This window comes from Paroedura picta, chromosome 2 (genome assembly GCF_049243985.1).
Source record: "Paroedura picta isolate Pp20150507F chromosome 2, Ppicta_v3.0, whole genome shotgun sequence".
In the NCBI taxonomy this organism is placed as follows: Eukaryota; Metazoa; Chordata; class Lepidosauria; order Squamata; family Gekkonidae; genus Paroedura; species Paroedura picta.
The window spans coordinates 72,666,019-72,687,429 of record NC_135370.1 but is presented as its reverse complement, the minus strand read 5'-3'; the positions used below and the strand labels follow the sequence as shown (position 1 = coordinate 72,687,429).

Sequence of the window (21,411 nt, the reverse complement as noted above, 5' to 3'; positions counted from 1 at the left end):
CAAAGCTAGGAAATAATATTGGCCCATTCCCTCTTTTTGCTGCAGTCCTTCATGCCATGTGTTATATAACTCACCAAAGCCCCTGACCTTCAGTACTGAGCTTTCGAAGGAGGCAGGGCACGGCTGGGGGGAAACAGGATAGACATTTCTGTAGATTCATTCCATTAATGGAAGCCCTGGATCCAGCCCAGTGGTTACAGCTTCTTTCTCCTGGTATGCTGTGGGAGTCACGTACTGTGGGAAGAAGCACTCCCAGCTCTCCAGGCCACAAGGAAAAGCTGCTCTTTTTAAAGTGAATGAATAGTTCTAATGAGAGCAGCTATGCTAGGCAAGTACATTCTGTTAAAGGTTCTGTGAAAGCAATGTTTCTTGCAACGAGAACCTCTTGGCCCAAGGAGCAGAACAAGCAGTGAGCCCTCATGCTCCCAGGATGCGTGGGGATTTCTTTTCTTGGATGAGATATCTATTCAAGGAAGAGAATGATAAAATGAATGGGAGAAGGTCTCTGTTTCATTTGATGAGTATAAAGAACCCAAAAATAAATGATTTTAAATTACAACATCATTTGGATTCATAAGATTTTAAGAAATGGAAGAGCACTCCAAAAATATAATCTCAAAAGTATAATATGCTAATCCTGACAGTGTTTGTTAATAACGTTCACTAGTTAAGTATTAAATGCTGACATTTCTTTTTTCACAATGTACAATCTTTCCAGCATACTTAAAGATTTATTTTAAATGTTTTAATCGGCCTTTCATTCAACTGTTCTCCAAAAGGTTTACAATTGCAAAAAATTTCCAAGTGCAGTTTTTAAATTGGACTTCTATTTTCCAACACAATTTGGGGGTTCGGGAAACACTAAAGAAGCCAACAGCACCTATGCTGGTGTATCCCAGAGACACACTGGTGTAGCCCCCAACTTCTGCTGAACAAAGGTACAGTAATGATGTGGACACCCACCAAAGCTTCACAGGTGCATCCTTCTGCTTTGGTAGGGAGAGGGGGATAGACTAGCGGCATGGTAAGAGTTTGTTGACTCCCTAAGCCACCCCTCCTTAGGGAAAACCCACTCCCACTCCCGCTATACTCAATTGCAGCTCCCCCCCCCAATTCTATATAAAATTAATTGGGAAGCTCGGTCAGATGTCTGCTTTTCTATGTGCAGGGATTTTTCATTTTGTGGTACAGAAAAGTCTTCAACATTTAAGTATGCATGTATGCACATGTTTGTTTGTTTGTTGTGAGATTTCTTTACTGCCAAACCGAGCATGGCTGGCTGGGGGAGGTTTCCAATATATTCCATAGAAACAATAACTGAATTAATTTATAAAACACAATTCAAATTTCAGACATTAGAAGCCAGTGCAGTGTAGTGGTTAGGAGTGCGGACTTCTAATCTGGCATGCCGGGTTCGATTCTGCACTCCCCCACATGCAGCCAGCTGGGTGACCTTGGGCTCGCCACGGCACTAATAAAACTGTTCTGACTGAGCAGTGATATCAGGGCTCTCTCAGCCTCACCCATCTCACAGGGTTGTTGTGGGGAGAGGAAAGGGAAGGCAACTGTAAGCCACTTTGAGCCTCCGGGTAGAGAAAAGCAGCATATAAGAACCAACTCTTCTTCTTCAACTCTTCTAAAACATAGTCATTAAAACCATTAAAATCAAACAAACCAGCTGGTTAATCCAGTAGTGTTCCTTCAGTGCTGTTATCATCGCTACTTGCTGATTCTGGGGGGAGGGTGTATTTCTATGGAGGGGAGGTCAGTTAGTATTATTGTTGATCATTCATTGGCCCCAAACAAATGCCTGGCAGAAAAGCTGTGTTTTGCAGGCCCTGCTGAACTGTCAGCTCCAACAGGGTCCTTAGCTCTTCTACCAGGTAAGAACCAGGACCCTGGTTCTGGTTGAGGCCTGACATACTTCTCTTGAGCTGGTTAGAATTAGCAGTGCGAAGTGCCCTTTGGGGGATATAGTAACCCAAATGGTCCCTCAAATCTGCCAGGCCCAGACTGCATATGGACTTAAATATTAAAACCAGCACCTTGAAACTGATCTGGAATTCAATGGGAAGCCAGTGCAGTAGCCTCAAAGCTGGCCAAATGTGACCCCCCCCCCCAAGCGTTTCTCATGAGGACTTTTGCTGCTACATTCTGGACCAGTTGCAATTTCCAAATCAGGGATGAGCCTGCATAGAACAAGTTACAGAAGTCTAGTCTGGAGATGACCATCGCATGGATCATTGTGGCCAGGTGTTCTGGGGCCAGTAGGGTGCTAGTAGCTTCACTTGGTAAAGATGGGAAAATGCCAGTTGAGCTACCCTTATGACCTGCACCTCCATTGAGAGGGAGGCATCAAAGATCATGCCCAAATCCCTAGCAGATGGGACAGCCATCAGCTGCACACCATTCAGGCAGGACAGTCAAGCTTCCTCTCCTGGTCCTTTTCTGCCTAGACACAGGACCTCTGTCTTGCAGGAGTTGCATTTCAAGCAACTATGCTTGAGCCAGACTGTCACTGTCTCCCAGCATCTGGTGAATATTTCAGGTGGGAATCTGGCCATTCATCCATTAGGAGGTAGAGCTAGGTATAATTAGCATATTGATGGCACCCAAGCCCAAACCCCAAAACCAGCTGGGCTAGAGGGTGCATGAAGATGTTAAGTAGGGTGGAAGAGAGGACCACACCCTGTGGGACTTCACAAGGGAGCTGGCAGCATTGCAACTGACTCTCTCCCACTGTGACCCTTTGTCCACAGTCCTAGAAAAAGGAGATCAGCCATTGAAGGGCTGTTCCCTGTATTCCAGTGTCAGCGAGGTGGTGAGCAAGCTCATGACCTACCCAGTAGAACACTGCCACCTTATCTTTTAAAAAATTCACAAAAGCCTCATGCTAAGTACAATTGGCTATTGTTTGGGTGCCCTTCCTCAAGAGCTGTAAAAGACTGAATTACCCTAAATAATTGTGCTGGGCATGAGCTGGTGGTTGTCATGGATGTTGCAATTGACTTTTTGAACTGACAGGTATTTCCTGCCATTCTCTCCACAAAGATTTGCCATCTTTAATTTCCTCAAGGTCTCCTTCTTCACTGAGGGGTAGGTTGTTCTGTGTTAGTCCTCCCCCCACCCCCCGGTTTACTGAAGCATTGCAGCTTTTTAGCTCTGACCACTCAGTATGGATTTTAACATTTGCCAATGTAAGCAACAATGTTTCAGCCAGGCTTTCAAAAGATGACATATTTATCCTTTTGTTTGATGCTTTTCACTTATAAGGTGACCAGATTTTAATATTGGTAAAGTGGAACACCACTGATTAAAATTTGGTCTATATGGAGCAACAAAAATTTGCCAGGTGCCCCCAGATGTCCCTCCAAAAGTAGGACAATCAGGTCACCTTACTCTTAAACTACTCTTGACACACTGCTCTAGACAAAGGATGGGGCTGGAGGGTATGGGGAAGTGCCTTTGCAATTGGTAGAAGGGCTGGTCTTTCCAAACAGCTCATTCTTAGAGGTAGGAGGAATAAGTTGCTCTGGGGCTTAGTCACAATAAGCCTTATATAGGAATAAAAAGTATAAAGAACACACTGTACCAACTTATGTATTCCCCATATATTCCCCTGGTAGAAGAAACCAGTGTACCACAAATTTGCCTGCATTTTGTGAATACAGTAATATTTATGATTGGTGTATAGCAATTGCTTCAAATTAATAAGTTTGGCCATGACAAATATGATGCATGCAGTGTTAATACATGTTTCTTTTCAGGCTCATGTTCTGTGCCCCCAAATGTGGCAAGTAGGACAGGATCATGGTAGACTGCGACAGTCAAAATTTAACCTGTGAGTGCTTCACTTAACTCTCAGTACAGCCTGAAGAGAAGCAGAGGAGGCAGAAAGCACAAGGTGACTCTTCGTAGCCTACTTCTGCATGGTGTAATGTTATCTGATTAGATATGAACACCTCCTCTGAAAAGTACAAATATGCAAATGAAATTAATTTTGGAAAGTTAATAACATCCAGTCCAATCCCAGCATTAGGGAAATTCCACTCTGGATCATTCTGCTCCTTCCCCCAGAGCCTTCCAGGTTATAAAGCAGGTTCAAACAAGCCCCCCACAGAGACATAGCAAACTCCAGAAACAATGACTATGCCTTTGTTGCGACTGTTCTTCACTGCGATTTCCTTGGTGAGTATAATGCTTAAAGAGGGGATGCTGGTCTGATGGTCAAAGTGAGATAGACTCTGACTGGAACCCAAATGTGAGAAAAGATTATTTTACCTTCCTTCCATGGCCTTGATACAGCAAACAGGGATTTGAGGCACCATTGTTGATGTTGCCACTGATGGTGATAGAATCACCTACCCCTGCAGTGATATAACAGGTGGGAAGGGTCAGAGAACTCCAAGAATCACAGTTGTGTCAGGGCTGTGTCAGGGAAGCTGTTTCTGACATGCAGTGCCAATGTCACAACAGCAAAATGAAAATGATGAGCCCCCGTCAAGGCCAAGGATTCCAGTGTCCCTGCACGCCGATAATAATTTTTCTCTGCTACTGTGGATGCCTTTGAACCATATCTGATAATTCCTGCTGTTGATAAGAGAAATGTACCAAATACGTCACTGGAGGCATCCACATGTAAAATAAATGGTAACAACATATTTGGGTATGCTCTGACTCATGGCTGTATTAAGTGGTCAAGTAGGCCATTTAATATGCTCTGGTGTTTCTTAGTCCAAGCTACTGGTTGTGTGGATAGTGGGCATCCAGAAGTCCCTCTTGTCCAGACATTTGTGTCCTCTTCTGAGCAGATCGATAAGCCTCCATTGTGATAAATCCTGGGGAAGAAGAGTTCAGCAGATTATATAAGGTTATTGCTATACAAGAAATGTCTGGAGTATATTTTCAATAATAAGAAAGGAATGCTAGTGATCTGCAAAGTTCCCTAAAAGTCTTCAAAGCTTGTTCTGTTAGACTGTGAACTGCCAAAATGTCGGCTGGATCCGTTCTGTAACCCTCAGCAGACATCACCATTCCTAAATAGCTTATTTTCTCTTTTACAGAAATTATACTTGGAAGCTTTGCGTTTGATACCATACCTCTGTAGATTTTGTTATACCTTCCCCATATTTTCTACATGTTCTTCAAAGGTGCCATTGCAAATTAAAACACCATCCAAGTAAGGAATGTAGATTTCATCTCTAAGTTCTTCAGAACATATTTCCATATATTTCTGGAAGGCTGCAGGTTCATTAGTCAATCCAAATAGAATCCAGGCCCATTTATATAGACCCCAACGTGTAATAAATGCAGTTAGGTAACAACCTTGATTAGGTATACCCTTGGTAGTAAGCTGTCCCCTGTTCTAAGACAGAAAACCATAATTTGTCCCCTAGTCTAGCGGTCCCCAACCTTTTATCGGTTGAGGACCGCCTCTGTGGTTGAGGGAAAGCTGCCGGCCCGGCCGCGTGCGCGTGTTTTCGCCAGTAGGTGGCACTAACGCGCATGCACGGCAGCTCCGCGCATGGGCGTTAGCATCCGCTGGCATGCCGGAGGCCGCACCTGCCTCTTCTCCCCACTCTCACAGCAAGAAGCTAGCCGGGTCGCGAGTGAAGTGGCTGCTTTGGAGGCCGCTTCACTTGGGCCCTTGTGAGCTTCTCATGGGAGGGGGGAGAAGAGGCAGGTACGGTTGTTGGCGGCCCGGCACCGAGGCCTTCACGGGATCTTGGACATCTGCCTGAAGAATACTGTATAAACAATAGACAAGTGATCAACTCAGCAATTAGGTGAGTGACCCTCTTTCCTGCCTGCTGTTGTTCATCCATCAGCACCAACTCATGCCCTGTTTGCCATATTTGCTGGGGGAACACTGGGCCCCATCAAACTCCCATGGGCTGTGGGAGCTGTATCCCAGGACCAGCCTGTGCTTAGTGACAACTGCAAGTCTTATGAACCTCTGGTTTTCTTCAAAAAGTTTCATTGGTTAGGTTTCTTTAACCCAGTGGTTCTCAACCTGGGGGGTCAGGACACTTTTGGGGGTCGAACAACCCTTTCACAGGAGTTGCAGCAGAGCAAGCAGTTTTGCTGGGGGGGGGGGTGCTGCCACTGTTGCCACTCCCCCTGAAAGCACCTGCCAATTTATATACAATTTATAAGAAATTTATATACAACTAGAGGCAAAGCCCGTTGTATCCAGAAATACAACAGGTGCTAGAGCTTGGCAGTGGGAAGAGGAAGGGGAGAAGTTGTCCAGTCTGTAAGGGCATGGGGTTGAATGTGTGTTGTGTGGGAGGTTGTGTTCAGACCAGGGACAGCCAACCTCCAGGTGGGGTCTGGAATTGCTGCATCTCCAGACTATACAGACCAGCTCTGCAGGCAAAAATGGCTACTTTGAAGGGGTGACTTTGTAGCATTGTATCCCCCTGAGGTTTAGGGAAGCCAGCCTCCAGGTGGGGTCCGAGAATCCCCTGGAAGTACAGCTCATCTCTACGCAGTTAGGCTGAAGGGAAAGCTTTCTCCCATCACATGCATCCCTTCAAAAGGAATGCACTTGGCCCCAGAATCCATTTGGTTACTTGGCTGGTGATGTCTGCCCTTCTGAAGCCTGAGGCCTACTGCTGGCAACTGTTGTTGTCTGTAAGGCCAAGTCGTTACCTAATAAAAGTGGATCACCTCGTTTCCCCCAAAGTCTCACTGTCTACTTTCCTGTAAAGCTAACTACACTTGAAATTCTGGGCCATATGTCTTTGAGTTCATAGAAGTTTTTATTTACCAGGCCAAGCTTGAAAAAAGTCACTTCAGTTCCCATATCTTTCCAGCCATTTACTTGTTCACTATTTACAGTTTCATGCTGTAAATATTCTTTATTTAGATCTTCCTGAACTTTCCAGACTTGCAGGATAGATATTGGTCTGTCTGTCTGCACCCCAAAATACAAACAGTTGCTGGTAAGGGCTGGCCAAAACCCATAGCCCTTGGGGTGATGCCCTCCAGCGTTTTCATGGCAGATTCAATAAAGGGTGGTTTGCCAGTGCCTTCCCCGGTCATTACCGTTTTACCCCCCAGCAAGCTGGGTACTCATTTTACCAACCTCGGAAGGATGGAAGTCTGAGTCAACCTTGAGCCGACTGCTGGGATCGAACTCCCAGCCTCATGGGCAGAGCTTTCAGACTGCATGTCTGCTGCCTTACCACTCTGCACCACAAGAGGCTCTTTTTATATTCAACATATCTTGTCTTATATATACACATGAGACAGATTTCTAGAACATTCGACCATTAATGCCTGAATGCATTAATTCAAGCATACACAAAGGAACGGATTACATTATTTCTTTTTCTTTCCCTTGGCAAAGGTTGAACCTTTTCGCAATTAATGACATCATACATGGCAAAAAAGGTATTTTATCGGTTCAGTTACCTGGGCCCCCATAAACCCGTTGGGCTTCCCTTCTCACATTTTTTTAGTCTGTGGATAACATCATATAATCCTTCTTCAAGAAGACAAATCTTTATGTGTTCCTTTCTGGTGAGGTAATTGTCCTCTGTGAGCCTATCAATCAAGTGACCATGCTGTGCACCATACGAGGTGGTCATTGTTGTTCCGTTGTTTCGCCTACTTGTGCCAAGAGTCTCTGGTGCTGTCAGGTAATTTTTCTACTTTTAATCAGAGACATGCTCAATCTGGGTTACCATAACTCCTTTTGGCAGAGTAATTAACACAGTGAGATTGCACAAGAGTTGACAAATATTCAGGAACCACCATACTTGATAGTGCAGAGGAGAGATTGTGATAGATTTCTAACTACATGTTTAACTGAAAGGAGAGAGGGTGATTATGGAATTTCTGAGAAGAATTGCTCCTAAGAGTACCATTCTGGAGACAGACCAGGAATGACAACTGGAGAGACGGTCCCGGCCCCACTGGCCTATCTAATAGGCTTCTTGCTACAGGGCTTTCTTCTCTTCTTCTTTGTACACCTCTTTCAATAACTTTGGCAGCAGAAGTAAACCAAGGCCAGACAACTGAGCAGGTAGAGGCACACCCCCACCAGCACACCAAAAACTTCACCCCATTACCCAAGAAACCTAAAATGCAAATAAATAAAACATCCTTAATATACCCAGAAAGAAGAAGAGTCAGTTTTTTATACCCCGTTTTTCACTACTGGAAAGAATTTCAAAGCGACTTACAATTGCCTATTCTTCCTCTCCCCACAACAGACAACTTATGAGAAAGGTTTGGTTGACAGTGCTCTGGGAGAACTGTGAGTGGCCCAAGGTCACCAAACTGGCTGCATGCAGAGGAATGGGAAATCAAACCTGATTCTCCAGATTAGAGGCTGCTGCTCTAATTCATTAATCTTATTAATTCAATCGACTTTTAGGCCACCCCTCTCCAATTATGTTCTGTTCTCAATTGTTAAAGTAATTTAATGTACATTCTGTTTTTTACTGGTTCTATGTATAATGCTCCGAGATGTCAACATGAAAGGCGGTATATAAATTGAATGAATGAATGAATGAATGAATGAACGAAGTGGTCTTGGGACTGCTTACAATTTCATAAAAACATAAGCCAAATACAAACACAAATACAAACCTATAAATCTGTCTGTTAAAAATTACTCCATCTACATAATTGCTACAGATTTGCTTCATCAATAAACTGTACCCCAACAAACCGAGGTTCACAGCCAGTGGCATTCTACTTTCTGGCCCATGTCAGATGGGGGCAAGCAGCCTGAGCAGAGTCCCCAAGTGTGGCACTAGGCAGGGGACCTATAAAGATTGTAAAGGTACAATCTTTGTCCTCAACCAGAAGCCTAGTGCAAAAACACTGTTTTACAGGCCCTTCAGAACTTCGGGAATTTTGTAAGGGCCAGTCTCTGATGGCAGCTTGTTCTACCAGCCTGGTTCTTAACCTCTACATCACGATGGCTCTCAAAAAAGATTTGAGTATTGCTGAGAATTGCAAATAACAATCCAGATACTGAAATGTACCTGAAAAAACCCCATAGGCTATTTGGACAGTATTTATTTGGACCAGATATATCCAAGTACATACGCCTATTACCCTGTTTAAAAAGACAGCCCACATATGAAACAAAGTTGCCAACTTTGGCTTGAGAAATTCCTGATCTGGGGGTGATGAGAATGAGGTTTGTGGTGGGAGCTCTAGATGGAGTTCATGCCATTGAGTCTGCCCTCTGAAACAGCCATTTCCTCCAAAAGTATGGTTGCCAACTCTGGCATGTATAGTTCCTGGAAATTTGAGACCTGTGTCCATAAAGGACAGTTTAAGGAAGACAGGGGGCACAGTGGGATTTGATGCCATTGAGTCCACCCCCCAAAACTTCCATTTCCTCCAAAGGAACTCATCTGGAGATCACTTATAATTCTGAGGAAAGTATAGGTACTACCTTGAGGCTGGTAGCCCTAACACCTTGGAATGCCTTCACCTCTCAAAGGTTTTCCAAAAAGTCTGTGATGTACAAATATCATTTAGAGTGACACCGGACACATTGTGATAAAGGATAAAAAGGGATTAATTACTAGGAAAGTCTTATTACAGGCTGTTTACCGGCCATGTGATTTCTCATAATCCAGAGTTTCCAAATATAAGCCAGGAGGCCTTTGTCAAAAGAAATTTTAAAGAGACATACAACATACCTCAGCCTAGTAATGTGGAGGGGAATTGCTGCTTTAAGGAGGTTGTCATAGATCACGGCAAATCATCCTGACCGTAAAGGTTGTTTATGGGTGCACAAGAGAGGCCCAAACAAAGCTTAAAAAGTGTTCCATTTACATTTCTGTATCCTAGGTTACTGCAGATCATATCATCTTCCATGATGCAGCAATGTCAAGAGATGCGAGTAATGAGTGTGTCTGCCATATAGAGTATGAAGACGGCATTTTCCCTACACATGTGGTTATTTTCCTGGATGAGGCACTTATGAATTTCACCACTGATACTGAGCATGAGGAAGAAAAGGTAAGGGACATTCTTTTAGCTTGAAGAAGTCAAGATAAAGTTGTCTCCCATTCATCTGGTTCTACCTGTTTCCCAAGACAGCATCATATATGTTAGAATAGGCAATGTCTGGTGTACAAAGAAAAAGAGAAGATCTTGCAGGAGGCAGCAAGAAGACAGTTGAATAGGATAATAAAATCAGAGTCCAGTGGCACCTTTAAGACCAACAAAGATTTATTCAAGGTGTGAGCTTTCGAGTGCAAGCACTCTTCCTCAGACTAAGAACTCCCTACATGACAGTGGGAATATATAGCAAAAAATAATTCTGTTAAATTAGTAAACTGCGCCACACATCCAAATATAGCCATATGATAATTCTTTGCCAAAACAGCCAATCAATCCCCTGAAAATCAGTTGTAATTCACAAAAACATAGGAGAAATAAAATGCTGTGAGTGATCAAGGGCTCCCACCCTACCATTTGCTGTTTGCCATACAAGTGTGAAAATACACAAATACAGAAAATACATTTTCTGGACACTGCTGTAAAAATAAACAATGGATGCCCAGAGACCACCTTATACCAAAAGCCTACTGACCGACAAATGTACCTGCATGCCTCCAGCTACCATCCTGAACATACCAAACAATCCATTGTATGTGTATCTATTTGTATACGTTACAACTGCATCTGCTCCAGTCCCACGGATAGAGAATCCCACCTAAATGACATACAACAAACCTTTTTGGGACAAAAGTACCCAGTCAGTGAGGTCAAGGAACAGATTAACAAAGCCAGAAGGATACCAAGAGAAAACCTGTTAGAAGACAGACCCAAAAGAAAAAACAATAGAACACCACTAGTGATTACATATAGCTCTCAGCTTAAGACAGTACAACGCATCAACAGTGGCTTACAACCCCTACGGGATAATGACAGTTCTCTGTCCCAAGCACTGGGGGGGGACCTTTTCTTTCACACAGACAGCCCCCCATTCTCAAACAACTCCTCACCCACAACAATGCAGCATCTCATGTGAACATGGACACTGGTACTAGAGCTTGCAACAAGCCCAGATGCCAACTTCGCTGTCATATACACTCCAATGCCACAATTACTGGACCTAACAACATCACCTACACCATCAAAGGCTTATACAATTGCTAATCTACAAACATTGTATATGCCATCAAGTGCCAACAATGCCCCTCTGTTTTCTAAATAGGGCAAACAGATCAAACCCTCTACCAAAGAATGAATGAACACGTCTGACATCAAAAACCACAAATTGAAAAGCCTGTAGGGGAAGACATCAACCTTCCAGGACATTCAATCAGGGACCTGAAAGCAGCTATTTTATTGCAAAGGAACTTCAAGAACATGCTAGAAGGGGAGATTGCAGAAATGCAAGTTATTACAACACTCAAAAGTATGACATACCCTGGACTTAACAAGGACATAGGTTTTTTATCTCACTATTCATGCTAACCTTGTTCAACTTGTGTATCCATATTCCTCACAATTTATTTTATTTGTGATAATGTGACTGTAAGGTAATGTAATGAAATTTTAAGTTTAACTCCCTGTTCTTGGGATAATTGCCAGCAATTCCCTTACAGGAATGTTTCACACTTGTATGGTGACAGAGGGGCAAACAGCAAATGGTGGGGTGGGAGCCCTTGATCACTGACAGAGTTTTATGTCTCCTATGTTTCTGTGAACTACAACTGAATTTTAGGGGATTGATTGACTGTTTTGGCAAAGAATTATCATATGGCTGTATTTGGATGTGTGACATAGTTTACTAATTTAACAGAATTAATTTTTGCTATATATTCCCACTATCATGTAGAGAGTTCTTAGTCTGAGTGCTTGCACTCGAAAGTTCACACCTTGAATAAATCTTTGTTGGTCTTAAAGTGCTACTGGACTCTGATTTTATTGTCATACTAGAAATGAAGCACATTTTAGGCAGGCATAAAATGGGCGCTAGGCAGCCGGGCCACGGGGAAGCCTTCAGAGGGTGAAGTCTTCCGAGGGGCTGGCGCGTGGCTGCAAGGCAGGGGCAAGCAGGGGTGTGTTCTGGGGAGCGGGAACAGGCTGGCCGCGTAAGAGAGGCGGGCAGGCTGTTCCCAGGGCCGGGAGAACAGGGGTGAGGATCTACCGACCCAGGAAGGACGCGGGGATTGGGCAAGGGCTCGCAGTAGGGGCGCGGCGGCAGCGAGTCAGCGAGGCATTGAGAGTCGGTGGCAGAAGGGCCGTGGCGAGGTGGGAAGGCGGTGATGGGTGGGCAAGGGGCGGATTCGGCGTGGGACCTACCGGGCAGCAGCTGTGTGCGTAGGGCACGATGGGCGACCTGCGTGCGGCAGCGTTGCAGGCTGGCGGCGGTGGGGGAGCTGCGGGAGGGAGCGGCAACATTGGCAGAAGGGCAGCGGCGGCAGGCAAGGCCCGGCCAGCAGCGGCAACGTTCCGGGAAGGGCCGCAGCCGCTCGGGAGGTGCATCTGGGAGTGGCAGCGGCCGGCGGCCGGCGGTGGCAATGGGCAAGCTCTGGGCAGGAGCAGCTAGGGGCAGCAAAGGGCGGCGGCAAAGGGGTGCGGTGTGCCAGGCCCTTTCCCGGGAAGTTGGAAGGTAGTGCGGCTGGAAAGGAGCAGGGCCGCCGTGTCTTCGACGCGGCATCCCTGCTTCCTTTCCCCGCAGCGAGGCGTTGTGTATGGCGGCCAAGACGGCCAAGGAGGCAATGGAGAGGCGCGCTTTACGCGCCTCTCCATTGCCTCCTTGGTCCAGGATTGACACTCGGAGGGGAGAATCAGGAGCCGCTTCGCATCTCCTGATTTGCCCCTCTGAGTTTTTATCCCGGTCAGAGCCCGCCCTAACTCCTCCCAACCTGCCCTTACTCTTTTATTTAATAACCACGGAGCGGTTTACAGACAAGTGATTTTCATGAATTCCACTGAAATATCTGACAGCACACAAAAGTTGCAATGAAAATGTGGAATGGCTTTACAATGTGAGTCTCTGGGCATGAATAGTGAGCTTTAGGATTGGAATGGCAGCTCCTGGGATTAATATAAAGGGTCTGAGACTGGAATGACAGTCCCCAGCGTAGAAGGACAGTACCTGGGTCTGCAACTTGAAGGTCAGGTGCTGGAGTGGAATGATGGCACCTAGGAATAGAATCAGATCCCCAAGACTGGAATGACAGGCCTCAGAGTACATTGACAGTCCCTGGTGTCAGATAGACTGCTTTGGGATTTGAATGTCCCTGTGGTCCCAGGGAATATTATTCCACTCTGGGGTCTTTCCAGTCTCAGAAAACTAAGCAGGGCTGGGTGGGGGTGTGGGGGGAGAAAAATTATCCTTGCCCTTCTGATCTCAACTTTCTTCATCATCACTGTGTAGCTAATTTTCAAGGGTGGTGGTGGATCAGACCGTGACACCCAGCTGGTCCCCTGATCAACTGTGAGTTGGCTTCTGATCAGCTTGTTTGGCAGCTGTTCAACTGCTGAACAGGTTCATTGTGAAATTTACAGCATCCGCAGCTTCAAAGGCATTCTTTAAAAAAAAAAAATAGCGCAAAGCAGAAGAAAACCTGAAAGCAGGACGCTTAGCAATGTTATGTGATGTTCCCAAAAGCACAAAAGTGGAAGCCAAGGCAGATGAATCCTCAGTGTGGATGCAGCTTGTAATAGTCTGTACTCCCTCCAAAGGATTCCCACTCAGAGAAAATTAGCAAGGAGCTGAACTGTTGAGCTGTCATTTGAACTCATATCTACCCTGTTCAAATCCAAGCCCTAACTTCTAGGCATGTACCACCCTGGCTCTTAATCTCATACCATAATTGTTGAAAATATTATTTTTGTGCAAAGAAAGTTCTCATATCCTGTGAAGTGTATATAATAAATATTTCTTTCTCCCCCCCAGATTACAGCAATCCACTTTAGAATCGTAGAATTTCATGATAAATTGGTAAACCTGACTGTTACAGTAAAAGAGACCACAGAGAACGGCTTAAAAAATGAAACAGACTATAATCGCATCAATGATACCATTACTGATTTGATGAAGACAAGCAAAGACATAAGTGCCATTCTGAATGCAACTGATGCGAGGCTTGAAATTCTTCTCAATGAGGTAGGTGAATAATATTGAGGGAATGTGTTGTTGTTATGTGCGAAGTCGTGTCCGACCCATCGCGACCCCATGGACAATGATCCTCCAGGCCTTCCTGTCCTCTACCATTCCCCGGAGTCCATTTAAGTTTGCACCTACTGCTTCAGTGACTCCATCCAGCCACCTCATTCTCTGTCGTCCCCTTCTTCTTTTGCCCTCAATCGCTCCCAGCATTAGGCTCTTCTCCAGGGAGTCCTTCCTTCTCATGAGGTGGCCAAAGTATTTGAGTTTCATCTTCATGAGGGAATGTAATAAGTCTTATTCTGACATCACATTTAATTGTGATTAAGGCTGAATATACATGAAGCTGGCTTGTTACCCTAAAGTTGTAGAGTCATTAGTGGGTCAGAGATGTTGGACATAAAGCCCAACATGCTCAAGAGATTTATAGAAGTAGATATTTATGGGGCCCAATTTAGAGGTGCCCATTCCTTCCATAGGGGTATTATAATAATACAATTTACAATAAAAACATTCCTACGTAATTAAATAATTAATGTTAAGATGGCTATCTTAAAATTGTTCTTGCTGACTTGCTATTTTTCTGTATGCAATAAAGATTTTTTTAAAGGTGGGACACTGGAGCTCCCCTGCTTGAAGGGGTACCATCCAGGAAAAGATGTGTAATGAGCTTGATTCTTAGAGGAAAATGGAATCATAGAATCGTAAAGTTGGAAGTTCCTCCAGGGTCATCTCATCCAACCTTCTGCGGAATGCAGGCAATTCACAACTACCTGCCCACCCATAGTAACCCCAATTCCAGGCCCAGATGATGGGCCTGCCCCCCCCCCCAAACCCAGAATCCCTGGCCAGTCTTGTCAGGAAGAAATTCGCTTCCTGCACTAGAGCCCATGAGCAACCTGAATAACAGGACATATTGCATGGTGAGCCAGGATTTAGGAACAATTGGTCTCCACTACCATCTTGCCAAGAGCCTCTTGTGGCGCAGAGTGGTAAGGCAGCCGTCTGAAAGCTTTGCCCATGAGGCTGGGAGTTCAATCCCAGCAGCCAGCTCAAGGTTGACTCAGGCTTCCATCCTTCTGAGGTCGGTAAAATGAGTACCCAGCTTGCTTGCTGGGGGCTAAACGGTAATGACTGGGGAAGGCACTGGCAAACCACCCCGTATTGAGTCTGCCATGAAAACTCTGGAGGGCGTCACCCCAAGGGTCAGACATGACTCGGTGCTTGCACAGGGGATACCTTTACCTTTACTTACCATCTTGCCAGTGGGCTGTCATAGTGAGCCATGTAATAAGGGAAAGGTTCCTCAGACACCTGGAGCCCTGAGACAAAGAGAAAGAAGGAATATCCTCCCAACACAGCCCCTGGACATGCCACCAGTGGCCATTACTCAAGCAGTTCATTAGCGTCACCTCGAGTGAGTGAAAAGGGATGGTTTGAACCTCTGGATGATGATGGCGATGGCAAGGATGAAGACTTGCTAGCCAACCTCTAAATGAGTCCCAGGGAAAAGGGTCATCCGAACAGCAATCAGTCACCTCAACAGTGTTGTGAGCTGTGAAGCCCACCCCACTGCAAAGCGTCTTTAACATGCACCACATGTTTTTGCCAGCAGACCGATAGTGCAGGCCTGGTAATTACCCCACCAGCAAATCCTAGGGGTGGCTAGTGCCCAAGAGTTGTGAGGAAAGGTGGCTTGGAATCGGGCCCAAAAGGACCGAAGAGACAAATATGGAAAGATGGTATAGAAAGAACACCCGAACTCCAGAACAAGGCCCTGGGGAAAGAGTCTGGCCATTTGGGAATGGCAATCACCACGACAGTATGGCCAGTTGAACCCTTTCCAACCACACAAGCAAATTCCCAAATCCCAGAGATGAGGAGAGACAAGGATGTATGGTGGACACCACAACCAGGCACCCTACCAGTGCTGTGAGCGAAAGGGGATGGATGTGAGAGGACTGTGTGGCCTGAGGAGGGAAAGTAGCCATGAAAATGATGACAAGTTACCCTGGAAACTTGGACTCTGTTGGTCCTCCTGTGCCATGCACCCCATCTGCCCCCAGAATCACGCTGGCTGTACTGTGGTCTAAAGGGGATAGCTTCAAATCCCTGAAGGAAAGGAATACATCGTGGACCTCAGACAGGCAAAATTGCAACAAATCAGCATTTTGGTACACAAACAGAAATCCAGATTCGTGGCCTGCCAGCCACAGGTTGTTCCCCCCGCCCCAAATACTAAACTTCAATTACAACAATGGCCAACATTGACTGCTACCCACATCCCATGCCCATGCCCAGGAAGGATCTGCCAAGCGTGAGTAGTGGACTAATTGATGCAGGCTATTTGATGTGCCCTGGGATCTGTGGACATCCCCCAAATTGACTAAATATTACATGGTGTGATGCTGACAAATCAGAATTATGGCCTGGGAAGGAAGACAATTTGCCATGGGAAGGAAAACAATAAGCCCTGGGAACTAGGAGGAGCTTGCCTGGCTCTCTGGGAATCACCCTGACAGTGCTGTGGAAGAAAAATAATAGTTCCAACATGATCTTTTCTGGGTGGAATTGGCCGCAGAATCTGTGCTCCATGGATACTTGACCACTGTGTGCCCCCCACAATGAGAACTCCAGCAACAACAGTTGCTTTCTTGGTGCATACAACCAGCTGCCAACACCCCATTCCCAGAAAGGATCTGTCTACTAGGGGCTGATTACATGGGGCGATTTACACAGCTTCTTCCAGTGCCTGGGATCAATGGAAGGCTCTTAAATTTGCCTGAACAAGTAATGTGATCAAGTCACATTCAACAAATACCATGAGGTAGTGCTATGAGGAGGATGCTGCTCTGGGAGGTACTAGGATTCTTCTGGATGAGGTTGATGTTGCTTGTATTGGCTGTGGGGAAAGCCCTAGCCTGTCTGGCTGAGAAAGCCATCCTCCCACCAAAGTGCTAGGGCCATGGGCTGTGGGCTGCATGCTGGATCAGAATGGGGGACACATGGGAGGACAACCAGAAGCCATGATCTTACTCCACCAGGTCCAGAGCAGGCTGGCCCAGCAGAGGGAGGCTGACCTTCAGGAAGGCCAACTCATCCATCCTGGTGGGGTCCAGGTACAAACAGTGTGGGCTTAGTGCATGCTTGTGAGAGGTCAGGAAAAAAAGATTGATAGCCACACTAGCAAGCCACATGACACCCTTGCATACTCAAGAGGGCCAGAATTGGTGGGCTCAGGGACCTCCACAAAGTACTCCTTGACCATCAACTTGATGGAATCCTCGGCCATCAAATCCCCCCCCCCCAGCACTGCTGCTGACCTCCCACTTCACACCTGACAACCCAGACTAGGGATTCTGGCTCACCTGGCTCTTGTTGGGATGCATCCTCTCCTCCCCATCCTCCTTCCTCTCCTCCCCATCCTGCTTCTTCTGCCTGCTGTTGCCTCTGGCCATGTCCACAGTTCTGGAACCTATGTACCACTTCGCAGAGGTCATGATTCCACTGAACTGAGGGAAGGGGGTGAAATAAAATGAAAAGAAAAAGGAAGGGAAACCACCAAGGAAGCAGACAGTAGGAAAATTCCACTAAACAAATATGCTATATGAAAGACAAATTAAATCCTGATTTTTCTACACTTTGCAGCAAACAAACAATATCCAAATTGCAACACAGAGAAACCCAGGCAAAGCTAAGCTTCCTGGCCCCTGACTCAGCTAGCTAGGCGATCCACCCACCATGCCTAGCAGCACAGTTCTTTCACAAATACACCTTCTGTTCCAAACCATGATGCCAGCAATGGGAACACGTGCTTGTCCTTATTGATGTTGTTGTTGTTAGGTGCGAAGTCGTGTCCGACCCATTGCGACCCCATGGACCCCCAGGCCTTCCTGTCCTCTACCATTCCCCGGAGTCCATTTAAGTTTGCACCTACTGCTTCAGTGGCTCCATCCAGCCACCTCATTCTCTGTCATCCCCTTCTTCTTTTGCCTTCAATTGCTCCCAGCATTAGGCTCTTCTCCAGGGAGTCCTTCCTTCTCATGAGGTGGCCAAAGTATTTGAGTTTCATCTTCAGGGTCTAGCCTTCTAAGGAGCAGGCAGGGCTGATCTCCTCTAGCACATCATTTTTTGGCATTGCTTCTAGAAGGTGTTGTATTGCTTCATAGAACTGGTCAACTTCATCCTCTTCAGCAGCAGCGGTTGGGGCATAGACCTGGATTACTGCGATGTTGAATGGTTTGCCTTGGATTTGAACTGAGATCATTCTGTCATTTTGAGGATTGTATCCCAAGACTGTTTTTCCTACTCTCTTATTGATTATGAAGGCTACTCCATTTCTTCTGCGAGATTCTTGCCCACAGTAGTATACCTGATGGTCATCTGAATTAAATTCACCCATTCCTGTCCATTTGAGTTCACTGATTCCTAAAATGTTGATGTTCACTCTTGTCACCTCTTTTTTGACCACGTCCAGCTTGCCTTGATTCATGGATCTGACGTTCCAGGTTCCTATGGAATAAAATCTTTAAACATCAGACTGTCTTTCCACCTCCAGTTACCTCCACAACTGAGTGTCCTTTTAGCTTTGGCCCAGTCGCTTCATTCATTCTGGAGCTACTTGTATCAGCCGTCTGCTCATCCCCAGTAGCATATTGGAACCTTCCAACCTGAGGGGCTCATCTTCCGGCATCATATTGTTTTGCCTTTTGGAACTGTCATGGCAAAGATACTGGAGTGGTTTGCCATTTCCTTCTCCAGTGGATCACCTTTTGTCAGAGCTCTGTGCTATGACCTGTCCATCTTGGGTGGCCCTGGACAGCATAGCTCATAGCTTCACTGAGCTATGCAAGCCCCTTTGCCATGACAAGGCAGTGATCCTTGAAGGGGGTGCTTGTTCTACACACACACACACACACACACACACACACAAATCTGAGTCTCATTGCAATGAACGGGAACTCTGTGATTGGCAGGCAGCAGTGCCTGTCAAGCTTTGGAAGGTCTGTATTTGTATTTTCAAGGCTGGAAAACACCAACCCCACCCCAGAGTTTCTGGGTGAATTTTGTTTTCCAAGCCACTCCCAAACTACTGCTCAAAGCTCAGAGACTTCTTTGGAGACCACAAGCATGCCAAATGTCACCTCTTGAGCCCTGAGCCCTGATCCATCCAGAACTTGGCATGCATTCTGGCTCATCATGCAGTTCATGCCCACCCCTACTTTGGAGTATACTGTCACTCAGCATGGAACTGCCTTGAGCAAGGCTGGGCCCTACATCAAATGAAAATTAAGAAGGTGGTATTGGTTCTCAGAAGGTGGTCACTTGGATTTGTGTCTCAGTGCCGCTTCCAATGTTTTCTGGCATCTAGGAACTGCTTGAGTTTTTCCACAATCCGTCATGGTGGAAAAGTGGTTGGGGCTGTTCTATGCAATATGTACCTTATGTTACAGGTCAACAATGTATCCAGCACAACATGGAAGCTGGAAAAGTACGATAAACACAATGTTCTGGCCACGCGAAGGGAAGTTACCACACTCCGTAAACAACTTGCTGATTGTGAAGAGGCTGGTGGGAATCCTAACTTTGGCCTACCTTCTGCTGGCCTCATACGTCCTGCGATTGGTGAGTATTGCTGATATTTGGTAGGGATTGTTGTTGTCGTCTGGAATTGAATCTGTTCATAAATTTCATTTCAAGCTCCATGCCACTGTGGTGCAAGCATATCACCAAGCAATTTAATGGAGCTCCTCTTCATCAATGACACACATAATATCCTCAATGTACATATATAGAGATGCCAGACTCATGGAACATGTAAAGTTATTCGATCTTGTCTTCATCCTAGACCTGTTTCTCTTACCTCACCTGACCAGTTCCAAATTGTATCAATTCCTAAACATTTACCTACAATACTGTCGTACTGAGCCCTTTTCATTTCCATGGCTTTACAGTGCTACAGTTAGAATTTCAGAAAGAAAATGTATAATAAATGGCATGTCAATCGTGGCAAGGAGGAGAAGTTTGGCAGTGTTATGCAGAAAAATTAACTTGGAGAAAAAGGAGTCTAGGCTGAACCAGTCATAGACTGGTGGGATATAGAGCCCTTTTCCAAAATAAATGAGGTAAGAGAAGCAAAGTCATTGACACTGTTGTTACAGGAAATAGAATGATGTGGTAGATAGAAGCAGCAGTCTAGCAGCAGAGGCATAATTCTCTTTCCCTTTTTTTCCTCGGCAGGAAGTTGTAATAACAAAACCTTATTGAATGTTAGCAAGCCACTCGTAGTGAAACTCAACTGGCGAGGATTCAGTTACAAATATGGTGGTTGGGGCAAGGACTTTGCCTTGAAGGCCAAGGATAAAGACAAATTCTGGGTTGCTCCACTCAACACAGATGAACGCATAATGGAGACCTATCGCACCTACCAAACTTATCACGACCTAATGTTATACAAACACCAAGATGAAAAAAGCCTTTCTAAAAAGTCAGGGCTCACCCTGATCTATGGCAACTGTGGGCAGGGGAGTGGGATGATCTTGTACAACAACAGTTTCTACTACAACTGCTACAACTCCAGGAACCTGTGCAAGCAGAATCTGGCAAACAATCAAATTAAACGTGAGAAAGTGAACAATGCCGCTTTCAACAATCAGGTCTCCTACAAGAACATCAAATGGCAGGACTTTGATTTTGCTGGCGATGAGAAAGGCTTGTGGGTAGTTCATGCTGCAGAAAATAGTAAAGGGAAGCTAATAATTGGGAAAGTCCATCCTAAGTCTCTGAAGATACTGAAGACATGGACAACCACACTGGACAAGAGTCAAGTGACCAACACGTTCATGATCTGTGGGGTATTGTATGCCCTCAAGCAAGTGAGTCCACATAGAGAATCAATATTTTATAAATATGACACCCAAACAGGCAAAGAAGAAAAGTTAGATATTATAATGGAGAAAGTATCAGACACACCGCAAAGTGTGAGCTACAACCCCAATGATCACAAGATATACATGTACAATGATGGCTACCTGATAACTTATGACCTGTTGTTCAACTATCAGCCTCTGAAAACAAGGCGCAGTGTGCCTAGCAATGAAGGGCAAGGGGCTCTTATGTTATCTAGTGTAGGCAGGACACAATTTGCAGTGGTATGACAGAGCTAAAGACAGGCTTGCCTACAACTCATCTACTGGCTGTATAAAAATGTATAAATAAAACCAGAAACATATTTGGCAAGTATTCATAATACTTATATGGGTGTATATGGTGTTGCAGATTTAATTAATCAATTCTAATAACAAATA

The 21,411-nt window shown here is 45.4% G+C and overlaps 1 protein-coding gene across 1 annotated transcript; it reads left to right on the top strand.

Annotated features, from left to right (window-relative positions):
- The first annotated feature begins 4,031 nt into the window (after window positions 1-4,031).
- Window positions 4,032-21,346, top strand: LOC143829569 (olfactomedin-like). Its single transcript, XM_077320710.1, has 5 exons — window positions 4,032-4,188; window positions 9,823-9,993; window positions 13,895-14,104; window positions 19,558-19,729; window positions 20,345-21,346. The coding sequence occupies exons 1-5, from the start codon at window positions 4,144-4,146 to the stop codon at window positions 21,259-21,261; spliced, it is 1,515 nt and encodes a 504-aa protein (XP_077176825.1). The 5' UTR covers window positions 4,032-4,143; the 3' UTR covers window positions 21,262-21,346.
- Window positions 21,347-21,411: the final 65 nt, after the last annotated feature.

Excerpts from the sequence above, each read along its gene's own strand:
- LOC143829569 (XM_077320710.1), top strand. The coding sequence starts at position 4,144 with ATGACTATGCCTTTGTTGCGACTGTTCTTCACTGCGATTTCCTTG. Across the intron at positions 9,994-13,894 it reads CTGAGCATGAGGAAGAAAAG|ATTACAGCAATCCACTTTAG; the intron begins GTAAGGGACATT and ends TCTCCCCCCCAG. Across the intron at positions 19,730-20,344 it reads CCTCATACGTCCTGCGATTG|GAAGTTGTAATAACAAAACC; the intron begins GTGAGTATTGCT and ends TTTCCTCGGCAG.